The sequence below is a fragment of the Myxine glutinosa genome, chromosome 6 (assembly GCF_964187855.1).
Source record: "Myxine glutinosa chromosome 6, kmMyxGlut1.1, whole genome shotgun sequence".
Lineage (NCBI taxonomy): Eukaryota > Metazoa > Chordata > Myxini > Myxiniformes > Myxinidae > Myxine > Myxine glutinosa.
In genome coordinates, this window is record NC_136266.1 from 138,618,598 (window position 1) to 138,643,232 (window position 24,635).

The 24,635-nt window shown below is 45.1% G+C and overlaps 1 protein-coding gene across 14 annotated transcripts in view; it reads right to left on the bottom strand.

The window, feature by feature from the left end:
- LOC137430356 (coronin-1C-A) overlaps nucleotides 1-24,635 on the bottom strand; it is an 81,648-nt gene that overhangs the window by 45,927 nt on the left and 11,086 nt on the right. For 11 of the 14 annotated variants that reach the window (XM_068121165.2, XM_078780572.1, XM_068121164.2 and 8 more), the window contains exon 2: nucleotides 22,898-23,093. The exons of the other annotated variants lie outside the window; for them this stretch is intronic. In XM_068121165.2, the coding sequence (XP_067977266.1) occupies nucleotides 22,898-23,092 (195 nt within the window). In that variant the 5' untranslated portion in view covers nucleotide 23,093. The remainder of the gene's footprint in view (nucleotides 1-22,897; nucleotides 23,094-24,635) is intronic. 14 annotated transcript variants of the gene reach the window in all.

The following is a 24,635-nucleotide window of genomic DNA, read 5'->3' on the forward strand; positions in this document are numbered from 1 at the left end:
ATTATAACAAGCCGGCCATAAAAACGCACGTCTTTAAACAATAACAACCGACATAACTGCCAACAGAAACCCGAACATTCCCGAGCAGAGCCAATCGACAAGTAAGCCCGCCGACATGAACACGATAGGAAAAAGGCCCCGCCCAGTAAAGGCGGAGAATCAGTGGGCGGTCAAGAGGGCCGTGAGGCCCCGGCCCCAAAGTGCATGATTGGACAGTGTGATGTCAGAGCGAGACAGTTCGAGAGCTAGGAGGCAGAAGAATCGCTCAGTCTCTCTCATGCTGGCTTCGGATCGGGCGGTCGCTCTTTGTCCTTTGTCTCTGGTTCTCGGCTGCGGCTGACTCGTGTGGAGTTTTGAGGAGAGCATTCGGAGTTGCTGGGGGACTTTTATATAGTTGGAGGAGGAGGTGTTGTGGACGGGAGTGCTCTTCGGAGATGGAGGAGGTCACGGGCAAGGTGAAGGAGGCTATCCTGTCTGCTTGCCTCATGCCAGTGGCTGCAACGGGTGCAGCTCTGCGCCATCTTGTGCGCGTCCCGCGCGGGAAGCTCGGAGTTCTTACGACCACCAAACTCTGAACAGTCCTCATCGAGACCAAAGCTGAGTGCCAGCAGAAAGGGCAGAATTTCTTTTATTTTACCTTTCCCCTCATCTGTTTTTGAGTCTGCATGTGGAGGTACCTCGATTAGAATTATAGGTTTATCTCAGCATTCGTTTTTATTCTGCGTATCACTTTTCATTAAATCATTATTGTGGCATTTTTTATTTGTTGTGTCGTGTTTCTGTGTTTGTGAGTTCGAGTATAAGCCCCTTGAGCTCAGTGCAGGCAAGCACTTTGGTTCCTTCCGTCCCGCGCGCACCATAAAAAAGTACCACCAATTTTCGGATTGATCGCCTTGGAGTAAGACCGAACAGTTATCCGTCATCCTGCGGTGTTAACCGCCGGGCTGACAGGACAATACTTTAGTTGAAGAGGATTGTATGACCTGGGTGGAGATACCAGATAGCAAATAATGTAAGTATTAAATTTATTTTAAAGTACTCTAAGTCTCTTAACTGTCTGTCACCATGGAAGTGAAGAGATTGCATTGAGACCCTGGTTTATTCAATATGTTTCGAGTCAACAATGAACCAAGCATACACCGCTTCAATCCAGCAACGTTGCAGCCATGACAAAGGGATTGCAGTGTTATGATTATATTTACTATATTATTATTATTAACGTTATTATTATTACTAGGGCATGCCCGTACTATATCTATATCTAAAATTATATCCCCCCCCTCTATTTACATGAAATGGTTTGGTCCAAAGCGAACGGCTTGCGAGTGGTGACAATCCCCCCCCCTCTATTTACATGCAATGGTTTGGTCCAAAGCGAACGGCTTCCGGAGTTTGGTAAAGAAATCGCCATCGCGTGCACAAACGCGCAGGAAAGCGAATGAATCGCAAATTCGTTTTTATTAGTTGTAAAACATAGTTTAACGCCAACATAGTTTGCAAACGTGAAATAAATGAATACGCTCTCAAATGTGCCATCCGAGGCAGAGTGTGCCCGCCACGTTCGGCACACGCGATCGTTCGCTGCTCTCTGATTGGTTGAATCGTTTTTTGGACATAGCTCGGTAAGTAATTGTCCGATTAATATGAAACCTTGAAAAGGCACATCCTCGGGTCCCCAGCAATATACCTGGCAAGTTAAAAGTATATCGGACCCGTGGTTGTCGAGAAACAGCGGTCACAGACACACAGACAGACACACAGAGATTACTGGCATTATAGATAGATGAAAAGGATACTACGGTATCAAGAAACCTGGGCTAATTTGTCCGAAGCGGCCTGAAGGTGAGGCTTGAAGGTATGAAGCCTAAGGCCTATACGTACTGTGTTGTTGGAAGACCTATAACGCCCATGCTTTCAATATTTCATGGTCATTTTAACAATTGATTTGTGTTTCACACAATTAAAAACGTAAAGGAAGAGCATGGCAATTGACAGATATATGACAGGTTCGACAATATATTTGGACTGAATGGCATAGAAATCAAAATGGCGATTTGTTTAGTCAACCGCCGTACTGCCGTAATGACATCACAGAGTAAATCCCATCACATCATCCCTGTCATATGACCAGATCCTCAGCTCTGATTGGTGTACGTTTGTGAGGGACATGCATACATACATACTCGTACATACATAATTACATACATACAGACAAACACTTCTAGATGGCTTTGCCCTACAAGCTACACCATTAAAAAAAGTTTTATTTTCCATCTGACACCATTTTATGTAATAGCTTGTGCTATCAAGCACTCAACTTCCATAAAATTGGGAAACTAATCGGATATTTTATGAGGTTTTTTTAGGGTTTTATTACATTCTCTGTGATAAACCTGTCACACCATGGTGGTCAAGATATTTGAAGTAAAATGGCCTTTAAAGTTTGACTCTCACCAAATCGGATAATATTGTTGGGGTTTTGGGAAACCACGAAAAGGTAATGACAACATCCATACAGGTCCCTTAGAATAGTTATTTCATAGCAGACCATCATCTTAGCCCCTTCCCCTTATTTCGGGTTATTATGTCATCATACGTTGGGGAAGAGGAAAGACAGGTCCTCCAATCACAATGGATAAAATTGCCAGGCAATGCATGGAGGCTCAAAAGCACACCAGCCAAGTGCGTACTCAAATTTACCCGTCGCGCTGGAGTCCACAAGATGAAGTGACACTCCACCAATCAGGACCTGAGGAACTTTGGGGGAGCTTGTGGGGCAGAGTAACGGGCTCCACCAATCGGGAGCCAATCCCCTTCCCCTCCCCCGTGAATGTGTGCTGGGCCCATGTCGTGTTTATTTGTTATTAATTGTAATAAGGCGTAGAACAAGCTAAGTTTCTGCTTCTTTTCCCTTTTTCTTTCCTATTGATAAGTTTCACTGTAAATATTTGTAAATAAACCAAATCGTTAAACGTTTCCCTTCTCTCTGTCCGTGAATGTCTTTTCCTTCATTGATTCGCCATTGCTCGCATACAGATTAACAATCGGCTGTAACAAAATTAGCATTATCCCGGCGGTTTGCCATAACGGTTGCCCAGCCATCTAAATTTCCATCTAGAAACAAAGGAAAGGGGTAGTTTCCCCGCTGGAGGGAAGGTACGTTCCCCGATTGGGACCGTCACATGGTACAGGTAAAGCTATCGCACGACGGATCAATTGGCGTTCATAGTCGCTGGTTCGCAACTTGCCTAAGTACGAAGTTATTCGTGAGCTGCAGCCTCATACTCGGTAAGTTCGGGAGGGAATGGAGGCTAACCCCCTCATAGTAAACCCGAACCCCGGGCGATAACACATTGGTGTTCATGAGCAGGATTTCGAACCTCCGGACACCGTAGCAATATCATAGAATGCCCCATGAATTATGCTTATCTTTGATATGTGGATGGATGATGATTTTATATTTCACAATTCTATCAGACTAAGACATACAAGTTGGTATCTGATACATTCTGTCGTTACTGATCCAATTACAACCAAACTTGACAGGAGGACTAAGGGTCACACAATGGAAGTTGTAGCGACTAAATTTTCTCCCTACGGGGGTTGGCCGCATTGGGCGAAATCCGTGTTAAAGCCCCTGTCACACCTTGACGATTTAGCCAGCGTATGCTGACGTATCAAAATTGAGTGCTGGTGTGAGTCATACGCTGGCATACGTCGACAAATTTTGTGCATGCACAAAATTTGTCGACGACCTCGGCGTACTACGACGTATGCCAGCGTGCTTCAGCGTGCTCTTAACGTAGCCAAATTTTTCATACGTCGGCATACGCTGGCTAAAACGTCAAGGTGTGACAGCGGCTTAAGATAGCTTATTGTAGCGTTTTTCCAAGGCCGCTTCAAATAACAAAAGTAATAACAACACTTGTGATAATAGTGTTACATGTTCCTCCCCGACCTCCTGGTCTTGGTATACCTCCGAACCCCGAAGAGCCACGGCAGAAAAATATATTATTCCGTGTCGAAATCAATATTGAAACCACACCAATGATTATCCACAAACCAAATAATGTATTAAAAAGCACACAGGAAGAACCATACAATAATAAAAGCAATCAACCATATAATCAATCTTAAGATAGTACCGTCTTATCTAGTCACTTAACTCAAACTCACGGCACTCCCAGGGAATGGAACCGAGCACTCCTCAATGTCTCTATAACTCTCCAAGGCGAAGTTGATTCGCTCCAGCGATCGTTGGAACAATGTCCGATCAAGATCAATCGAGGCGTAGGTGGTCGAAGCGACGCAAAGTCACGTGGTCCAACACCCAGCAAACTTGTGGTAGAATGGAAAATCCCCAAAGATGCGCGCTGACGTACACGTTCGCCGCTCAATCAGCGAACCGCCGTGTAATCTTCAAACGCTGCTTTCGTGCACAGCCCTCCCCGGCAGACCACCGGAAGGTAAGACCAGCCGACGCGACAAAAACCTTTTCTGATGAACGCAGCGCACGGGGCAAAATGGCGGACGGCTCTCACTCGAGCCGGAGCCTCTAGGCAAGGATTCTCTGGAACCTCAATGCCGATACCTGACTACGCAGGTTCCTCAATACTCCGGCGATAACACCTATCGCACGAACTTCCTTTCAAGTTCTCAAAGTTCACTCGTGACGTTTGCTCAACCACGCCCGCAACAGCTTCGACACGCGTCTTCCGCGACCTTTGCCTCAAGACCTCTTCTTCCTCGCTCGACGTCTTCCAGTGCACAATCCGATTTCCTGTTTCATTTTTACCATGAGCGCTTTTAACCTTTTAATCACAATAACCATTTCCTTTAAACAACAATAATCGCCGTTTCCTTCCAACCTCGATAAGAATAATAATACCGAACCAGAAATGTTTCACGTGGATGAAAACCACCACCACGGAAGGGCCGAATCCATAACACTCCCCCCGACCCCCTCAAGAAAGAAAGTTTGAACACCGCGAAAACTTCCTTTGCAGGCAAACTCTTGAAACCAACAAACGTAAACTCACAACCCAAATCATCAATTCCTGTGAACAACAATAATCAAGATTTCCCAAAAATAAAGCAACAAACTTCAAACAACCCACAGAGATTTCCAAAGTTAATTGACTCTGGACAAAGCGTCAGCCACGACATTGTCCCTGCCCTTTACATGTTCAATTTCCCAGTTGGACTCCTGCAAAGCCAAACTCCATCTCATCCCCCTCTGATTTTACTTTTCGTTTCTTTTGAATGAAGGTTAAGGGGTAGTAATCAAAATCCAAAGTCAAGCAAAACTACAACACTTTTCCCGGGAGGCCGAGCTGAAAGCCAGGTTCCATGGTGGTTGGGGTGGTGAGGCCTGGAAGTATTCACTACATGGACGGCTTTAGGAACGTGGAGTTCACGGTTAGCCCGTGCAGGAAAGTTCACTACATGGACGCCTTTAGGAATGTAGAGTTCACGGTTAATCCGTTTAGGAAAGTTCACTACATAGACGCCTTTAGGAACGTGGCGTTCACGGTTAATCCGTGTAGGAATTTTTATTTTTTGCTCGGCTGCTCCACAGCATTCAGTGCTTCAACTCTTTCTAACTTTCGTAATAATCACGGGTGGACCGCTTGTCACTGTAGTCACGTAAATAGCAGTCTCCCTCTCGGCCACTACCCTGATTTTATCATTCCTGAGGGAGCTGCCGCAACCCTGGGAGCCTCTGTAGTAATATCGACTGCGGCCACCACCAAAACTACCGCCACGTTTTCCTCTTCTGTAGCCCCCTCGACGCCTACGGCCTGCCTTCTCTACGGCTATGGTCCGACCCTCCAAATCCTTACCATTCCAATCCGTCTCTGCCTCTTTGGCGTCCTTTGTGTTTTCAAACGTGACAAAGTTTGTGATTTGTGACAAGTTGTGACAAGACAAAGTTTGTGACAAGACAAAGTTTGTGACAAAGTCTCTGATTCCTTGGTATCTCTCCCAGGTTACTCCCTCCTCCGGTATGATAGACCTGAGCCTCGTCCTGGAGGTGGGGTTGCTATCTTTATAAAAAACTCTCTTCTACACTCGCCCTGCACTGCCCTCTCTCCACCTCACCCCCAGGAATACCTTTGGCTACGGCTTCCCCTTCGCTCCCACCTTTTGTTCATATGTGTGTTGTACCGTCCCCCAAACAGTGATGACTCCATCTACATCTCGCTGTCTGAGAATATGGACCAACTTCTATCTACCCATCCCAACTCTCTCTTCCTCATATGTGGTGATTTCAACTGTCACCATGCCAGTTGGCTGGGTGTGGGTACCGCTCTCACCAGCCATGGCTCTTCAGCAAAGGACTTCTGTGACTCACTGGGACTGACACAATCTGTCAATTTCCCGACCCGGATTTCAGTCAACGGAGCATCTTCTCTTCTGGACTTGGTTATGACTAACTTCCCTGAAAATGTCTGCTGCTCTTCTTCTGCTCCAATCGGCTCTTCTGATCATGTGCTTGTTAAAGTGGACATCTCTCTGACCATTCTCAGAGAGCCTCCTCAGCATCGACGAGTCTGGCATTTCACTCAGGCCAACTGGCACGGTCTTCAAGCAGCCATCAATCATCTGGACTGGTCTCCCATCTCTACTGCCTCTCACATAAATTCTTCCTGGGAATTCTTCCAAAGCAAACTGCTCTCTCTCATGCACAGATTTATCCCATCTCGTCTTCTGTTGTCTTACCCTTCCTCCCGTCCATGGTACACGGAATCTTGTGGTGAGGCTATTGCCCAGAAACAACTTGCTTTCGTCTCCTGGAAAGCAAATCCAACGGAAGGAAATCTCATTTCCTTTCACAAAGCCCGAAACAAGTGTGTGTCCACCCTCAGGAGAGCCAGGAAACAATATCTCTCCGTTCTCAGGACCGAACTCTCTTATCTGTCTCCCTCTTCCAAATCCTGGTGGCATCTGGTCAAATCTGTTTCTGGTGTTTGTTCCCCCTCCATCCCTTCCCTCACCTCAAACGGCCACATGGCTGACTCCGCACGTGAAAAAGCTGAATGCCTCACCTCTGTGTTTGCCTCTAAATCTTCTGTCCCAAACCCATCCCTCTCTGTACCCACCGTACCGTCATACCCAGCTGCTCCTGGACTCTGTGTCCTTTCCTCCTGACAAGGTGGAAAAGTTTCTGTCAACCCTCGACTCGGATTCTGCAACTGGACCTGACGGCATCAGCCCACGGGTCCTAAAATCCTGCTCTTCCGCTCTTTCACTCCCTCTCTCTGTTCTCTTCACCCTCTCTTTTGCTCAAGGTCATCTTCCATCTGCTTGGAAATCTGCCAACATCACCGCTTTGCACAAAAAAGGTGCAAAAACAGATCCCAGCAACTACAGACCAATCAGCCTTCTCCCAATTATCAGCAAAGTCATGGATTCCATCATTGCTTCAGATATGAAATCTTTCCTCTTCTCCAATGGCTTGATCTCTGATCATCAATTTGGTTTCAGACCTGGACACTCTACTCTGGACATGCTGCTTCTGCTTTCTCAACAATGGATGGAGGTCCTCAATGCCAAACAGGAAATTAGAGCAGTCTCCCTTGACATATCACGTGCCTTCGATACGGTCTGGCACCCCGCTCTGCTCACCAAACTCTCCTCTTTTGGTATCAATGGAAATCTCCACACATGGCTGGCGGACTTCCTCTCTAGTCGTAGTCAACGTGTGGCCCTGAATGGGTTTCTCTCATCTCCTCTTCCTGTTCAGGCTGGAGTTCCACAAGGCAGTGTTCTGGGCCCTGTGCTTTTTCTGGTCTTCATCAATGATCTCTCTGACTCTCTTGAAAATCCTCTGTATCTCTTTGCTGATGACTCTACTCTCTGTCGCTCCATTCTTCATCCCTCAGATCGGCAGTCTGCTGCCTCCTCACTCTCTGCAGACCTGGACAAAATCACAGACTGGGCAAACAAGTGGAACATGTCTTTCAATCCTGACAAATCTCACACTCTTACGATGTCTCTCCGAAAAGACCGACTGGACAACCCTCCCATCCACTTTCTGAATAATACTCTCCAAGAACTTCCGTCACTCAAGCTTTTGGGTCTCACTATCTGCCATGATCTGTCCTGGGAAAACCACATTTCAAATCTGGCCTCCAAAGCCAGTCGCCGACTGGGCATCATCCGTCGTGCAAAGTCCTTCCTTGGCACACCTGAGCTCCTCACCACATACAAGGCTTTCATCCGCAGCTCAATGGAATACTGCTCTCCCCTCTGGGCTGGTGCTCCTGCCTCACACCTAGCTCGTCTTCACGCTGTTGAAACCAAAGCATTCAGAATCATTGGAATCTCCCGCGATGAAGCTAACTCCAAGGGCCTCTCACTCACTCACCGCAGGCAGGTTGGTGGTCTTTCCATCTTCTACCGACTCATCTCTGGCCTTGCCCCCCCAGCTCTCTCTGGGCTCTGTCCCGCAAATATTCCTACAGGTCGCACAAGATCTGCCTGCAACCCTCTTATGGTCAAACTGCCATAATCAAGACTCTCTGCTCACCTTCACTCCTTCATTCCTCTCTTCTCCCGCCTCTGGAACAAACTCCCTCACTCTCTTCAATCCCACACCACCCTCCAGGTCTTTAAAACTGCTGTTCACCACCATCTCTTATCTTCCCCCATCCAAAACCTTGATCTTTTCTACCCCCGCTAATTTCATCCCAATTCCACTTTTTTGAAATACCAACTTCTGTCCTGGAAGTCCTTGGTGTCCTTGTGTTTTATACTTCTCCCTCCACCCCCCCCCCCCTTCCCACGCCTCCTCCCCCCAAGCCCTCTCCCTTCCACACATCTCCCTGCTCTCAAACTCAAATGTTGTGTTTGTGTGCTTCCCCTTCTCTCCCCATCTTGTTTTCCGCTCCCTCTTTTTGTGTGTTTTGTTTGTCTGGTTGATTTGTTTGTGAAATAAATGTTAGCTCTTTCACGAGCCTCGATTCAGTATACAAAAAAAAAAAAAAAAAAAAAAAAAGCCAAACCCTCTTGACTTTTGCGTTTCCCTGTCATTTACCAGCCGCACTTCCAGAAGCGGTCCATATTTGCTGAAAACGGAGGTCAGAACTTCTTCCTTTGTTTTGAAGTTCAGTCCACCGACAAATACCTTGTCAAATTTGTCACCATCCCTAACTGGTGTGGTGTTATTTTCCCTGCTGGGCTTTTTACCAACCATCGGGTTACCATAAACTTGACCACCGGCCAAATCATTCCCGATAACCAAAGATACTCCCTCTGCAGGAAGAGTGGCTTGTAAACCTACGGTAACCGGTCCTGACACCAAATCAGACTCCAAATGGATGACATGAAGTGGAGCTCTAACACAGCCACCAATCCCCTGTAAACGAACACTATCACCAGTTGCCGTCTCCTCTGACAATGGCAAGATGCCTTCAAGCATTAAAGATTGATGTGCTCCGGTGTCCCTCAATACCCTAACAGGTCTCCGGGTAGTCGGGTCTCCGTCCATTGACACCAACCCCTCTGAAATAAATGGTTGGTAACCCTTTTGAGGGCGATTACACACATTTGCCATTGCATTCGGAGTTGTACTAGTCGAACTCCGCTCCTGATTTTCCTTTCCAAGAGCATAACAGTGGGACACCAAGTGTCCAGGTTTATGGCAAAAAGCGCAAGTAGGCCCGGAGGGGAACCTCGTGATTTGTCTCGAGCCCCCCGGAGGATAAGTCTGCCTTGGAACTGCTGTCTTTGGATTTCTAGAAGTCATGGTATCAGAATGGTCCTCATGTTCATCTCGAGGCCGCCCCCATGAATTTTCGTTCTCCGCCCCCGATGTACCATAGCTCCCCTGGCTAGGTCTAGGCGAGAAGTTAGGTTTGTGGAACCCCATCCTGTGGGTTAAGGCATAGTCATTTGCCATGGTTGCTGCCTCATACAACTTTGGTACTTTCCTTTCCTCCAGATGTACTTTAATGTCCTCGGGGACACACTGCTGGAATTCCTCCACCAGGATCAATTGTCGCAATAGTTCGAAGTCTTTCCCAACCCCTTTTGAATCACACCACCTATCAAACATGGTTTCTTTCATTCTGGCAAACTCCACATGGGTCTCACTCTCCCTCTTCCTGGCATTCCGAAATTTTTGCCGGTAAGCTTCAGGGACCAATTCATAGGCTTTGAGAATGTTTTTCTTCACTATCTCGTAATCTGCACATTGGTCAATCGGTAAAGCCGAATAAATATATTGAGCTTTACCCACCAGAACACTTTGCACTAATATGGTCCAGGACTCCTCAAGCCATTTTAGCAGTTGAGCCACTTTCTCAAAGTGTGAAAAAAAATTGGCTACCTCCTTTTCATTGAAGGGTGGAACCAGCCTCACATGTCTACCAACATCCTAGGTGTCCTGACTAGGTGTCGAACCAGTCGGCATGGATGGTACCTCTCCCCGTTCTTTCATTACATCCAGCTCCTTGAGTCTAATTTCCTACTGAAGCGCCATTTCACGGTCCTTTAACTCCCTTTCGGCTTTTCTCCCCTCTGCTTCGAGTTCCCTTGCAGCTCTCCTTTCCTCTGCTTTTCTCTCTTCTAACCTTTCCTGGTGTTCTCTTTCCACTCTCCTTTCTTCTGCTTGTTTCTCTTCGCGTTCTCGTTCCTGTGCTGCTCTGCTTTCTTCGAGTTCTCTTTCAACTCTCCTTTCCTCTGTTTTTTTTCTCTTCTAACCTTTCCTGGAGTTCTCTTTCCTGAACGGCTCTTCTTTCCTCGAGTTCTCTTTCAACTCTCCTTTCCTCTGCTTTTCTTTCTTCGAGTTCTCTTGCAGCTCTCCTTTCCTCTGCTTTTTCCCTTTCCTGGCTCTGTAATTGCATTTCCAGTTTCCGGAGCTCCACATTTTCTTGTTGCTCGGGTAACCAATCCAAGGCTCGCTCTTCCCATGTTCCTTGTCCCACCAGAGATTCTATCACCAATCTCTGCATCTCTGCTTTCCTCATATTCGTTCGAACCTCCAAGCTAAAATGTCTGGCCAATACCAAGAGGTCCGATTTTAATAACGCTCTGAACTGTGCCTCACTAGGGGTCACTGCAAACTTCTCTGCGTCAAACTCCATGGTGACTATTGTTAACACCTGTTAACCTTCACACAATAAATTTTTAAAAAACAAAATTTTTTTTTTGGGAAAATTTGGGAATGTTGGAAAAAGGTCCAAGTTTGGGAATTCTGTGAATGTTAGGGAATTCTTTCCTGGACTAAATTTAGGGAATTTTATATCCCGGACGAGCCCCCAATTTCTGTTACGTGTTCCTCCCCGACCTGGTCTTGGTATACCTCCGAACCCCGAGAGGAGCCACGGCAGAAAAATATATTATTCCGTGTCGAAATCAATATTGAAACCACACCAATGATTATCCACAAACCAAATAATGTATTAAAAAGCACACAGGAAGAACCATACAACAATGATAGCAATCAACCATATAATCAATCTTAAGATGGTACCATCTTATCTAGTCACTTAACTCAAACTCACGGCACTCCCAGGGAATGGAACCGAGCACTCCTCAATGTCTCTATAACTCTCCAAGGCAAAGTTGATTCGCTCCAGCGATCGTTGGAACAATGTCCGATCAAGATCAATCGAGGCGTAGGCGGTCGAAGCGACGCAAAGTCACGTGGTCCAACACCCAGCAAACTCGTGGTAGAATGGAAAATCCCCAAAGACGCGCGCCGACATACACGTTCGCCGCTCAATCAGCGAACCGCCGTGTAATCTTCAAATGCCGCTTTCGTGCACAGCCCTCCCCGGTAGACCACCGGAAGGTAAGACCAGCCGACGTGACAAAAACCTTTTCCGATGAACGCAGCGCGCGGGGCAAAATGGCAGATGGCTCTCACTCGAGCCGGAGCCTCTAGGCAAGGATTCTCCGGAACCTCAATGCCGATACCTGACTACGCAGGTTCCTCAATACTCCGGCGATAACACCTATCACATGAACTTCCTTTCAAGGTCTCAAAGTTCACTGGCGACGTTCGCTCAACCACGCCCGCAACAGCTTCGACATGCGTCTTCCCCGACCTTTGCCTCACGACCTCTTCTTCCTCGCTCTACGTCTTCCGGTGCACAATCCGATTTCCTGTTTCATTTTTACCATGAGCACTTTTAACCTTTTAATCACAATAACCATTTCCTTCAAACAACAATAATCGCCGTTTCCTTCCAACCCCGATAAGAATAATAATACCGAACCAGAAATGTTTCACGTGGATGAAAACCACCACCACGGAAGGGCCGAATCCGTAACAATAGCATAATAAGAATGTTATTACAAACAAAATTCATACTAAAAATATCCCCCTTGGACAAACACTGTGTTAATGTTTATAAATAGCTTGTCAAGGCATTTCCTGGAGCACCCCAAAAATATTATAAACCACAAACATGTATGATTACCTTTTGAAATGGTCACTACCACTGTTTAACACTAAACTGAAAGGGAGACAACCCAGGGTGTGTTCAGTTTCCAAGGAACCTAGCGCTCGCCAATCGAGCCATTCCTAATCAACGGGTGCTCATGGAGTTTTTGCTTGAATGCTTAAGCCACATGGTGGACACTCTACGACCAATATGGTAACTGAACACACTCCTGATGTTATTGAGGGTGAGCCTAGATCTACTGCAATCTATTTATACCATAGAGGATAATAACATGACTCTTCCTTCCGCTCGTGTACGGAGAAGGTGTACTTACTAGTCAATATAAAAGCGGCAAAATCATTCCAAAATTGGACGTTTACCCAAGTGAATAATATCACTGAATGGTCGATCCTCTGTTTTGTAGGGATTGTAAAGGTATGCATCACATATTTTTTTTCCTGCTACCGATGGGTTTGAGCTCCATTTTCCCAGAAAACGTACAAATAGGGATCGATGAGTGAGGCAGATTCGGACTGTTTGGAAGCCCAGCACTGCTCGCATTTCTAGTTATTTTTACAATCCATCAAAATTTTTCTTAATTCCACCTGGAGTTCCACCTCGATATTTATAAAGGTAATAAATGAAAAAAAAATCCTGAAAGTACGATTCATTCGATAATTTTATTTAATCAGACATTAAATTGTACCACGATATATTATGATTCGTCACAATTTTCCAAAAACATTTAGCTTATTTTATTTTATATAAATCAAAGGCTCTTAGTGGAGCTGTCATACACACACACACACACACACACACACACACACACACACACACACACACACACACACACACACACACACACACACACACACACACACACACACACACACACACCTAGTATAAACAAAAAAAAGAACCACCTTTAAGGCCATTTTTCCCCACAGAGTGGGGGTTGGCCTTTTTCGGGCACCATGGTCCCCTTTTTGAAGCAATGTTTTACGGCCGGATGCCCTTCCTGCCACCAACCCTGTTAGTCGACTCTTGCGACACACAGGGAATTAGCAGTGAACTGGTACTTAATTTGCCGACCTCGGAAGGATGACAGGCTGAGTCAACCCCCCTGGCGTTAATTCAGCGATCGACCAGGATTCGAACCCAGGATCCTAGGATCCCAAGCCAGCACCCTAACCATAAGCCAACACCAGGCTTAACACAAGTATACAAGCTAGTATACAAGCTCGTATACAAAGCTAGTATACAAAGCTAGTATACTAGTATACAAAAGCTAGTATAGCTAGTATACAAAGCTATAGCTAGTATACAAAGCTAGCTAGTATACAAAGCTAGTATACAAGCTTAACACAAGCTAGTATAGAAAATAAAAATAATAATCTGGCCATTCAATTGGGGTCGAGATATATTAATGTGGTTCGATCCTCATTTATTCTGATCCCAGCGAGGGCAGGACATTTCACAAGGTTGGAAGGGGTTTTTCGAGCAACGTTAATTAAATCACGGAAGGTGGTCAAATGCAAACGTACAACAAACTGCATGGTTGTTGTGAGCATAAATGGCTCGGATTTGCACTTTAGATGGCTTGAAAGTGGAGAGATGGGTTGAGTGCCAAGGAAGCAAACTTTCTTTGCTGCTTGCACCTGCCAAATGTGGATCCCATCATCACTCACTTTTTAAAGGTATATTGAATCTCAGTCGTTCAGTTTCTTTCAGGTCGTTTGTGATTGATCGTACGGATCCCACAGCTTTACAGTTCCTCCAGAAAATTTTTGACATCGTGTGATCAGCCTGCATTTTGAATAGGGATAAATTAGCATGGATAGCTCTTGGTGAAATGGCCAAACAGTGCAGGGAGTTAAGAGACTTAAATGAAAATATCCCAAATTTCCTCATGTCTAGTCACATTTGATTGTGTCAAATATTTGAGGAAGCTTGTCAGGACTTGACTACATCATTAGCTCCTGGCACACCTTATCCTAACGATCAGACTGTACAAGTCAAACAATATATTCAAATGACATTTACCTTTTACAGGAAGTCCACATGCGAGCGATGTTAAAACTCCAGTGAAAGGATCATGTAGATAATTAATTATTTCTAAGTTTGAAGATTCATCAGGCTCAGGATTTACTGATCACCTGAAGTATGATCCCTGGCGAAATATTTATTACAATGGTCAGTTAAAGTTTAAAAAGCACAAGTAGTCTGAGAAATTGGTTTCTCGAAAGTCTCAAGTTTCATGTTTTTGTTGGTTTTAAAGTTCTGATTGTATGATAAAGACGTCTACGTGCCACTATCTGTTGATAACGCACAATTGCTATAGTAACCCCAAAAATGTGCCAAAAAAGGGATTATATGATAAAATAAAAATGTATTGCTTGCTTTACAAGTTAGATTCAAACGTTAGGAGCGGAGAGAAAGAATAAAACATTACACTTGGGGAAAACCATTTTCTAGCCAAACTTTTGCTTTAACCTCCCTGATCTTGAACCTCAAAATAAATGTATAATCCGTTGAGCTAACATTACATCACCACCTGTTACACTTTATAGTACCTCCATTAACACTGTACCCGTGTGCACCTGAACAGTGAACGCCCTGCTGGCTCACCAAGAAATGCGAGAATGGTCAAATACATACTTGGTTTGAATTGAAGCATTTATTTTACTTGCACCAAAACCTCAGAATCATACGTCTAACACAAGCAGCAAACTGGCAGGTTGGAATCCAATATACAGGGTCCACGATCGATGCGAAAATCTGCTTCAAACCAAACTTTGAACCACGTTGAAGAAGAAGAAGATGACAAAAAAAGCAAAACCAAAGAGGAAGAAGTCGAAGAATAAAATAGAGAATCAATAAAACGCAGGTACTGCTGTTGCTGTCTCTGAAAAAATGAAATCCCATTGACAAGTTCAATCACAAATGCAAATCCCTCCACCCTGTGGCCCCACTCCACAATCCGACACAACCAGTCCAAGTCCCAGGCCAATTAGAGATCAATATCGTGATTTACTGCTCTTCATTATATGGGACACAAGCAAAGGTACCTGTCCCCAGTGACGGACAAAGTTTAAGTTCATCGATAAATGTACATTATTTCATAGACTTTAAAAGGTTAATTGTGTTGCACTCTTGGTTTCACTCCGAGCCAAAAGTCTGAAGTACGTATACCGCCCAATGCAAAATGGTGGTGCGGCATCAGGCGGCGAGTTGAGGCAGAGTGTACGCATGTTCGGCAGAAAGCACCAATCAAGAGGATTGAGCGAGGGAGGGAAATAGCAGAGAATGAGGAAAAAAAAGAAATGAAGGCTCCACAAAGTTTTAAAATCGATTTAACACATAAATTGATCATGGGTAGAATGATTAGAAGTCCTCACATGGAGAAGAAACATAAATAATAGCCCTCTTTATCACACATAACCAAAAAACATCTGGCCTTCTCAATTTGAGATCAATTGGTCACACTGTTTGCCAGAAATTGCTTTCTTGGTTACTTTGGCATCAATTTGTGGCCTCAAAATGGCCTTCGAGGCCGCAGCCATGTAGCCCATGTTACTTCCTTCACAAGTTGTATCTCTACCCTGACGATGGAGTTTGTAGCTTTAAAGAGGTGGTTGTGCATAAGGGACAGACCCACAGAGAGAGAGAGAGAGAGAGAGAGAGAGAGAGAGAGGGCTCTCCATTCACATATATTAAAATTATCTATCTATAATTCCAGTAATCTCTGTGTGTTTGTTTGTACGTTTGTACGTTTGTCTGTCTGTGACCGCTGTTTCTCGACAACCACGGGTCCGATATACTTTAAACTTGCCAGGTATATTGCTGGGGACCCGAGGATGTGCCTTTTCAAGGTTTCATATTAATCGGACAATTACTTACCGAGCTATGTCCAAAAAACGATTCAACCAATCAGAGAGCAGCGAGCTATCGCGTGTGCCGAACGTGGCGGACACACTCTGCCTCGGATGGCACATTTGAGAGCGTATTCATTTATTTCACGTTTGCAAACTATGTTGGCGCTATGTTGGCGTTAAACTATGTTTTAAAACTAATAAAAACCCCGGGGGGATTGTCACTGTACTCGCAAGCCGTTCGCCGTTCGCTTTGGCGTTGCGAATGGACCAAAACATTTCATGAACCAAACCATTTCATGTAAAGCGTTCGCCGTTCGCTTTGGCGTTGCGAATGGACCAAAACATTTCATGAACCAAACCATTTCATGTAAATAGAGGGGGGGATATAATTTTAGATATAGATATAGTACGGGCATGCCCTAGTATATATAAATATATATAAATATATAATTTTAAAAAACGGTGAACGAGTGGAATTTTATCAAAAAACAGATAAACTGTTGCGGTAGAAATCATTCAAGAAGGTACAAGTCGTCACAATTCCAGGAATCCACAAACGTCACGAGTTTCTGGATCTGACAGCAGGCATGATGCCACAATCTCCATTGTTCTCGCTGTGCTACGCCCATCAGGCCACACCCGGCAAAGGAACAGGACGCGAGGAAAAGCATCTTAAAAGCTCCACATACAATGGCAACCAATGCAGGAACGTATGGTCGAAACCCAGGCGTTGCGATGTTCCCAATAGGCGGGTGGCACAGCTGCAAAACAATGACTCAAGCAAAACCAGGCCTAAATATAGTGCAGCACGACCTGGCGACGACCACGTACTCAGGCAATGGTTTTGCTCATGGCGGACAAAACTAACCGTGTGTTGCCTCTTCCTTCCATTGCCACGGGCGCAACGCTGCAGCTGTGCGATTTTGAGCGGAGGAGAGCGGCAGATGATCCGACAGCTGCCTTTGGAATTGCTAATCTACCCAGACAGGGAGGGACACCATGTTCGGGATTCTCTCCTCGACGTTTTCGTCTGCAACTTGCCCAATGCTTGGTCCGATTCGTCGTTGGACAAAAAGCGTGAAAGTTCGAACCAAATGTTTGTTCTCTCAGAGCAAAGCTTTCTGGGAATTTGAAGCAGATGAGGAACACCTGCTCGTCTAGTGCACATGGTAATCTGATAAACCACCAGGCAACATCCAATTGTTTAGTCTGTTATCCAATCATACCTCGGCCTTCAATGCCTATACCTAAAACCTGTTGCCTAAAACATTTCCACATCAAAATAGAGAACGCAGATGACCATCCAATTCAACATCTCAAATGTAATATCTCTGGATGACACATGGAGAATCTGCGTACTCCACAAAATCCCTCCGAAATAAACCTAAAATATCAGTAAACACTGAATGCATATCAGGCATGATGGGCCAAAAGGCCTTTCCTACGTCCAAGTTTCTTATGGACCAAGTGGCCTTCCCTACGTCCAAGTTTCTTATGGACCAAATGGCCTTCCCTACGTCCAAGTTCCTTATGGACCAAATGGCCTTCCCTACGTCCAAGTTCCTTATGGACCAAATGGCCTTCCCTACGTCCAAGTTCCTTATGGACCAAATGGCCTTCCCTACGTCCAAGTTCCTTATGGACCAAATGGCCTTCCCTACGTCCAAGTTCCTTATGGACCAAAAGGCCTTTCCTACGTCCAAGTTCCTTATGAACCAAATGGCCTTCCCTACGTCCAAGTTCCTTATGGACCAAATGGCCTTCCCTACGTCCAAGTTCCTTATGGACCAAATGGCCTTCCCTACGTCCAAGTTCCTTATGGACCAAATGATCTTCTTCTGTGTTGAGGTTCCTTACGTACCAAATGGCCTTCCCTACGTCCAAGTCCGTTATGGACCAAATGGCCTTCCCTACGTCCAAGTTCCTTATGGACCAAATGGCCTTCCCTACGTCCAAGTTCCTTATGGACCAAATGGCCTTCCCTACGTCCAAGTTCCTTATGGACCAAATGATCTTCTTCTGTGTTGAGGTTCCTTACGTACCAAATGGCCTTCCCAACGTCCAAGTCCGTTATGAACCAAATGGCCTTTCCTATGTCCAAGTTTCTTATGGACCAAATGGTCTTCCCTATGTCCAAGTTTCTTATGAACCAAATGGCCTTCCCTATGTCCAAGTTTCTTATGGATCAAATTCCCTTCTTCTGTGTCCCAGTTCCTTATGGATCAAAAGAACTTCTTCTGTATCAAAGTTCCTTGTATTACAACTTCACTGAAAGCCAAAGAAGCAGGTATCTCGAGAAACGAAACAAGAGAACTGCTCAGATAAAAATCTAACGACAAAGAAAACTAAAAAAATAAAATCCAATGATTCTGAATGAACAACTTACAGAGGTATTTATTTAATTTAATTTTTTTTTAAACTCCACCAAAGCTGCCTTCTCCACATCGCACACCATTGGTACAAACACAAATTGATGGACCTCGTAAAATGCACTTAACCCGACATGTCAAGATTTCGCCTACAGGCCAAATTCCTGCCAAATCCTTTGCTTTCCCTTCTCTATACACACCCTTTTGCTTGCCTCTGCCTCCCACTCCAGTTGGCTATTTACTCCCATGCACTAGCCAATGCCACCGGCTCCCTCCCCACCCCCACCTTATCCCCCATCATGGCTTTACCCAAGGTCCTCCATTTATATTTCAGAATGTGACATGCTACAATCTCCAATGGAAAGGCACCAAAGGATTCTTTAATCAGCAAAATATAAGCTATTCAAGTAAAGTCGTGCATATTTAAAGCAAGCCAATTGCCTTCAGAATAAAGTTTGAGATTGGGTTTTAAAAGTTTCTCTTTTATCTCTGTCTGTCGGTTACTCTGCCTCTCACGGTCTCTTTCTCATTTCCCTTTCCATTTTGACTCTTCCACCTTTATCAAGCAACCACCAACCATACCTGACCGACCACCATCACAAACGCCTTTCCCTTCCCACACTCCCACTCTCCTCGCCCTCCACCCATTGCTCATACAGCTATGCTGACCATGTGCTGGGCATGGGACATGTTCCAGAAATAAACGAGGCGTCGTGCACAATACGAGGTGCAGATAAGCTCCCACAGGGCTGACATGAGCATGCACAAAACACAAGGCAATAACTATGAGAAGTAAAAACCTGTCCTCAACACACAATATAGTACAAATTAGCCTGAAACTTTGGCCTAAGATATCATGTATATTCTACTTGTGCATAAGTCCATCATCAAATGTCTCCAAGTTTCTCTTGAAGATGCAGGTCCCTTTTCTCCAGTGGTCTGTTCGTCCGATGGACTAGTCGTTAGAACAAGCTCAAAATGCCATTAATGATCAAGGACTCCAAAATTCATACATTTAATACCACAACGGAGCAAAATGTGGACCCCAAAAAAAAATTAATCGAGTAACCTTGTCTTTCAAATCATCCATACAATCCTGCCAAAACACCCAATAAACAACAACCATCTTCTCGATAGGTTAAATTCCTTCTGATGGGTGCACTGGACTGATATCTCATATCGCTTATTATCAAAGTGCCGAATATATCATGAAAAAAGGAAAATTGGGTTCAACATCCAATTGTGCTGGATTTCCAACACAGTACAGGAGGCTCTTTTTCTGTACCACATGAGCACAATGAGTGGTACGGATAGCATAAAAGCACCTTCATCGGTCACGGGAACCAACCGACCGTGGGACATAATTCGGCATCACGTCTGGGTTGTGGCAAGAACGATTCACAATATAGCATTCCGATTCTGATGTACCATACCCTGTTACACAGCGTCGGTGCTGCCGAAACAGTTTTTTGGCAAGGGCTATACTGGGTGGTTTGCCATTGCCTTCCCAGCAGTAGTCAAAGCAGGAATTTGGAGTTTTTTGGCCATGATGCCAGTGACAGCTCGCCGTGGGATATTTAACGTGTACAGACGAATGCTGGCAAACGGAAAGCCCGTTTAACGCCCATCCGAAGGACGGCCCACACATTGATGAATTACACTGCTTGTGAAACACCGGGATGTCAGTTTAGAGCTGGGTCGGGATTCAAACCCAGGTTAGACAGCTTATTTAGAGGTGAGTGTGCGTATCTCTAGGCCATCATGCCTGCCCGCAACAAAAATGGAATTGTAAACCACAAATAAACAAGAATGACTGCACTGTGGTCACAACCTGGGAGACAAAATACACCACATGACCAAATGTATGCGGAAAACCCCTTCTAATTAGTGGATTTGGCTGTTCCAGCCACACCCATTGCTGACAGGTATATATAATCAAGCACACAGCCATGCAATCTCCATAGACAAACATTGGCAGTAGAATGGGCCGTGCTGAAGAGCTCAGTGACTTTCAATGTGGCACCGTTATAGGATGCCACCTTTCCAACAAGTCAGTTCGTCAAATTTCTGCCCTGCTAGAGCTGCCCCGGTCAACTGTAAGTGTTGTTATTGCGAAGTGGAAACGTCTCGGAGAAACAACAGCTCAGCCACGAAGTGGTAGGCCACACAAGTTCACAGAACGGGACTGCCGAGTGCTGAAGCATGTAGCGCGTAAAAATCGTCTGTCCTTGGTTGCAACACTCACTACCGAGTTCCAAACTGCCTCTGGAAGCAACGTCAGCACAAGAACTGTTCGTCGGGAACTTCAGGAAATGGGGTTCCATAGCCGAGCAGCCACACAAAAGCCGAACATCACAAATGCGCAATGCCAAGCGTCGGCTGGAACGGTGTAAAGCTTGCTGCCATTGGACTCTGGAGCAGTGGAAACACATTCTCTGGAGTGATGAATCACGCTTCACCATCTGGCAGTCCGACGGACGAATCTGGGTTTGGTGGATGCCAGGAGAACGCTACCTGCCTGAATGCATAGTGCCAACTGTAAAGTTTGGTAGAGGGGGAATAATGGTATGGGGCTGTTTTTCATGGTTCGGGCTCGGCCCCTTAGTCCTGTGAAGGGAAATCTTGATGCTACAGCATACAATGACATTCGAGACGATTGTGTGCTTCCAACTTTGTGGCAACAGTTTGGGGAAGGCCCTTTCCTGTTTCAGCATGACAATGCTCCCATGTACACAATGTACAAAGCGAGGTCCATGGAGAAATGGTTTCTCGAGATCGGTGTGGAAGAACTTGACTGGCTTGCACAGAGCCCTGACCTCAAACCCATCGAACACCTTTGGCATGAATTGGAACGCCGACTGCCAGCCAGGCCTAATCGCCCAACATCAGTGCCCGACCTCACCAATGCTCTTGCGGCTGAATGGAAGCAAATCCCCGCAGCAACGCTCCAACATCTAGTGGAAAGCCTTCCCAGAAGAGTGGAGGCTGTTATATCAGCAAAATGGGGGACCAACTCCATATTAATGCCCATGATTTTGGAATGAGATGTGTGATGTTTGCGTGTCCACATACTTTTGGTCATGTAGTGTATATATATTTTGCATCCTCTGTCTACTCAACTCGCTCATCTTTGTTGTTATAGGGATTATACAATTCATCTCAGCGGATCTTCATGGTTTGTTGGTTCAATATCAATTACGAGTCTGTCGGACACCTGGGTCTGGTTTCACCCCCTCAATATGTTACGTAACACTCAAAGATATCCCTGCCCCCCTTCCAATTAACACTCAACGCAAATAAAGCCATTGGAAGCTGATGCAACAAACCCAGGCAGTGTATAATCAGCAGAGGTCCACAGGCCTGATGTCTTTGGCCCACCAGAAAACTAAGATGGCCACCATATTATTTAATCTGTGGGTGGAGTGGAGTTGAGCGACAAATATGGGTGGGGTATGGCAGCTGACCGACCAATGGGTGCACATTTCAAAAATATACCCTCAATAAGAACAACATAGGTCGGTACACAAATGCAACTTTTATGTGATAGTGAGGAGGAAATGTCAGTCGTAGGAAAAGGCAGAAATACTTTCCTCTATAAAGGAAACAGTGACTATCAGAAGCAATTACCGCAATTCCCAGCGGTGTCAAAGCACATTCGGTTCCTCCTATTGAAAGTTTCACGGGGTGACAGTGGTACCAAAGCCATGACATCATCTTCACCAACCCTCTTCCTTCCCGTTCATACTAAAGGATATGCCTCGAGGGGCCTGGCCTACTACAGCACAATCCAGACTTCAAATGAGAACTTACATCCTCGCACAGTAAACTGTCACGCGAGATTCATTTCGATACCTTCAACTTCGTTTGTGCCTCGGGGAGGTCAAATAACTTATGAAAAGGGCCTCAAAGAAGTTAGATGTCAGAAAGTAGGGACAATGGAAAACTGCTCCTCCCTTCAACTTAAACCCCATCACTTTAACTGCTCCTTCGAACCATGCGACACTGTGACAGTGACAAAGGAAGTATGCCATGGCAGATGATACAAAACAGAATCTGTACACACATATCGACAACAGAGCAGAACGATTCATGTTTGACAAAGATCTTTTTTTAAAGTGGGGAGAGGGAGGGTCACAGCGAGCAAATGAACCCAGAAAACAGTGAACATCTTGATTAAATAATCATCATGGGCTGTTTTGAATTTAAAAAGTCAAACATTGCACCAACAAGTGAAATGGGCCTCGTCGGCGTCACTTACTCGGCTAAGCGGGAGCACGATAAAAGCTCCTCCACCACTCGCCTCAACGATGATAGCGAGGAACTTTGGATTTACGGAGCTGAAGGTCGAATCCCAGGTGGTGCGTGAGACTCTTATGTCATCGTAGCACTGGTCAGTCTTGACAGCTTGACCGTACACGTGCCGGTACTTGCTGTAGCGCACTACCTTCCTCATCCTGAACTCAGACACAGCAGTCGGAAAGAGAAAGAGAATGGTTTTTTAGAGCTGGTTTCACAAGCACAAACAGTTGTTCAAAAGTTATCAGTTGCCGCTCTCTCAACAATATTTTACCAAAACGAAAGGAATCAAATCAACAAGACAGGTAGCTTTCGAGAGCTAATGTTGGCCTTGATTTTTGTGCACAAATTTGTACTCGTGATGAGTTGACGAGGTATTAATACGACACGAGGACGTCGTAGATGAGATGGGTTTTAAAGGGAAGCAACGCTTTAAGAAGTGCCAGTGTGGTTTCGTCAGTAAAAAAATGCACCGAGGACCGAGGCATGGGACGGCTCACCCGGCGGGCAACCACCTGGCTGGACGGCACACAGTGTGCCTTGGGTAGCAACGCTGAGTGCACTTGGCACCCGAACGATACGGGCATGGCCATGTAAGGGGAGCCACTAGAGGGGCACGGCTTTACGAGGGGGGGGGGGGGGCATATCAGTAGAGGGCACTGGGCGAAGGAGTGAATACGAGACGGATGAACAAAGATGGCCTCCAAGTTTATATACATCGGGCATCTCGGCTGAACTGAACAAACTGCTTTCTTCACATTTTGTTTTCAGGACTCTGAACTGCCTGGGAGTGGCACACCAGACTTGTCGTGGCCTTTGTTTGTTCAGATACAGACACCATGTCCTTACCAAGTTACTTATGTGAGCATCGTGAATACCGATCATATAAATAGACTTACAGATTTAGAAGTAATTATGGAACTATAGCAGCATTACTTCCACAACTCACAAACAATTAATAATTGCACACAAATTTAATACAGGTACCATAAATTAATTATTAAAGAAAAAATATATATATATCGAATTATTTGTATTAAATACGAGTATTTTGCAAGTGATACCTTGAAGTAACACAGAACAGGTAGTTATTTCAAACAATTTTAATTTCTCATTCCAGGATTGTAAAATATTGTCTCAATCGTTGTGTGTCCCTCACACAATTGAGATCAATCGCTCGGGCATCGTTTGACCTCGGCTTCTATACAAAAGCCTCAATGATGTTCATATCGAGACTTAAAGTCAGGAAAAGCCATGGATTCATCTTTCTTTGGATTCCACAATTCCACCGTGTAAGCGTCGACTCCAGTTTGCGGAACTTCATGCCGATGATTCATGTTCCTGGAGGAACGGTATGTGGATCAGAGTCTGCCTGGACTTGTCAGCAATCAAGGTTCCATTATTTGTTTTTAGATACATGCGTGACACCATTGGCGGAGATGCTACCCCACACGTGTGTTGACACTCTACCATGCTTCGCATAACATTAAATAACACCGACGGAGATAGTATTGTCTCCACTGTCTAACAAAATGTAACCAAGAGTTGTAGAACAATAAGAACTTTGATTAATTTGTCAAGAGTACATTTGCAGCTTTACTCATTATTGTGGTACAATTGCCAATTCAACCCTTTTGTTCCATTAGCTCTTCCTCAACCGTTTTGGAGGAGCTTCACATCCATCAAGACAATAGTATTAA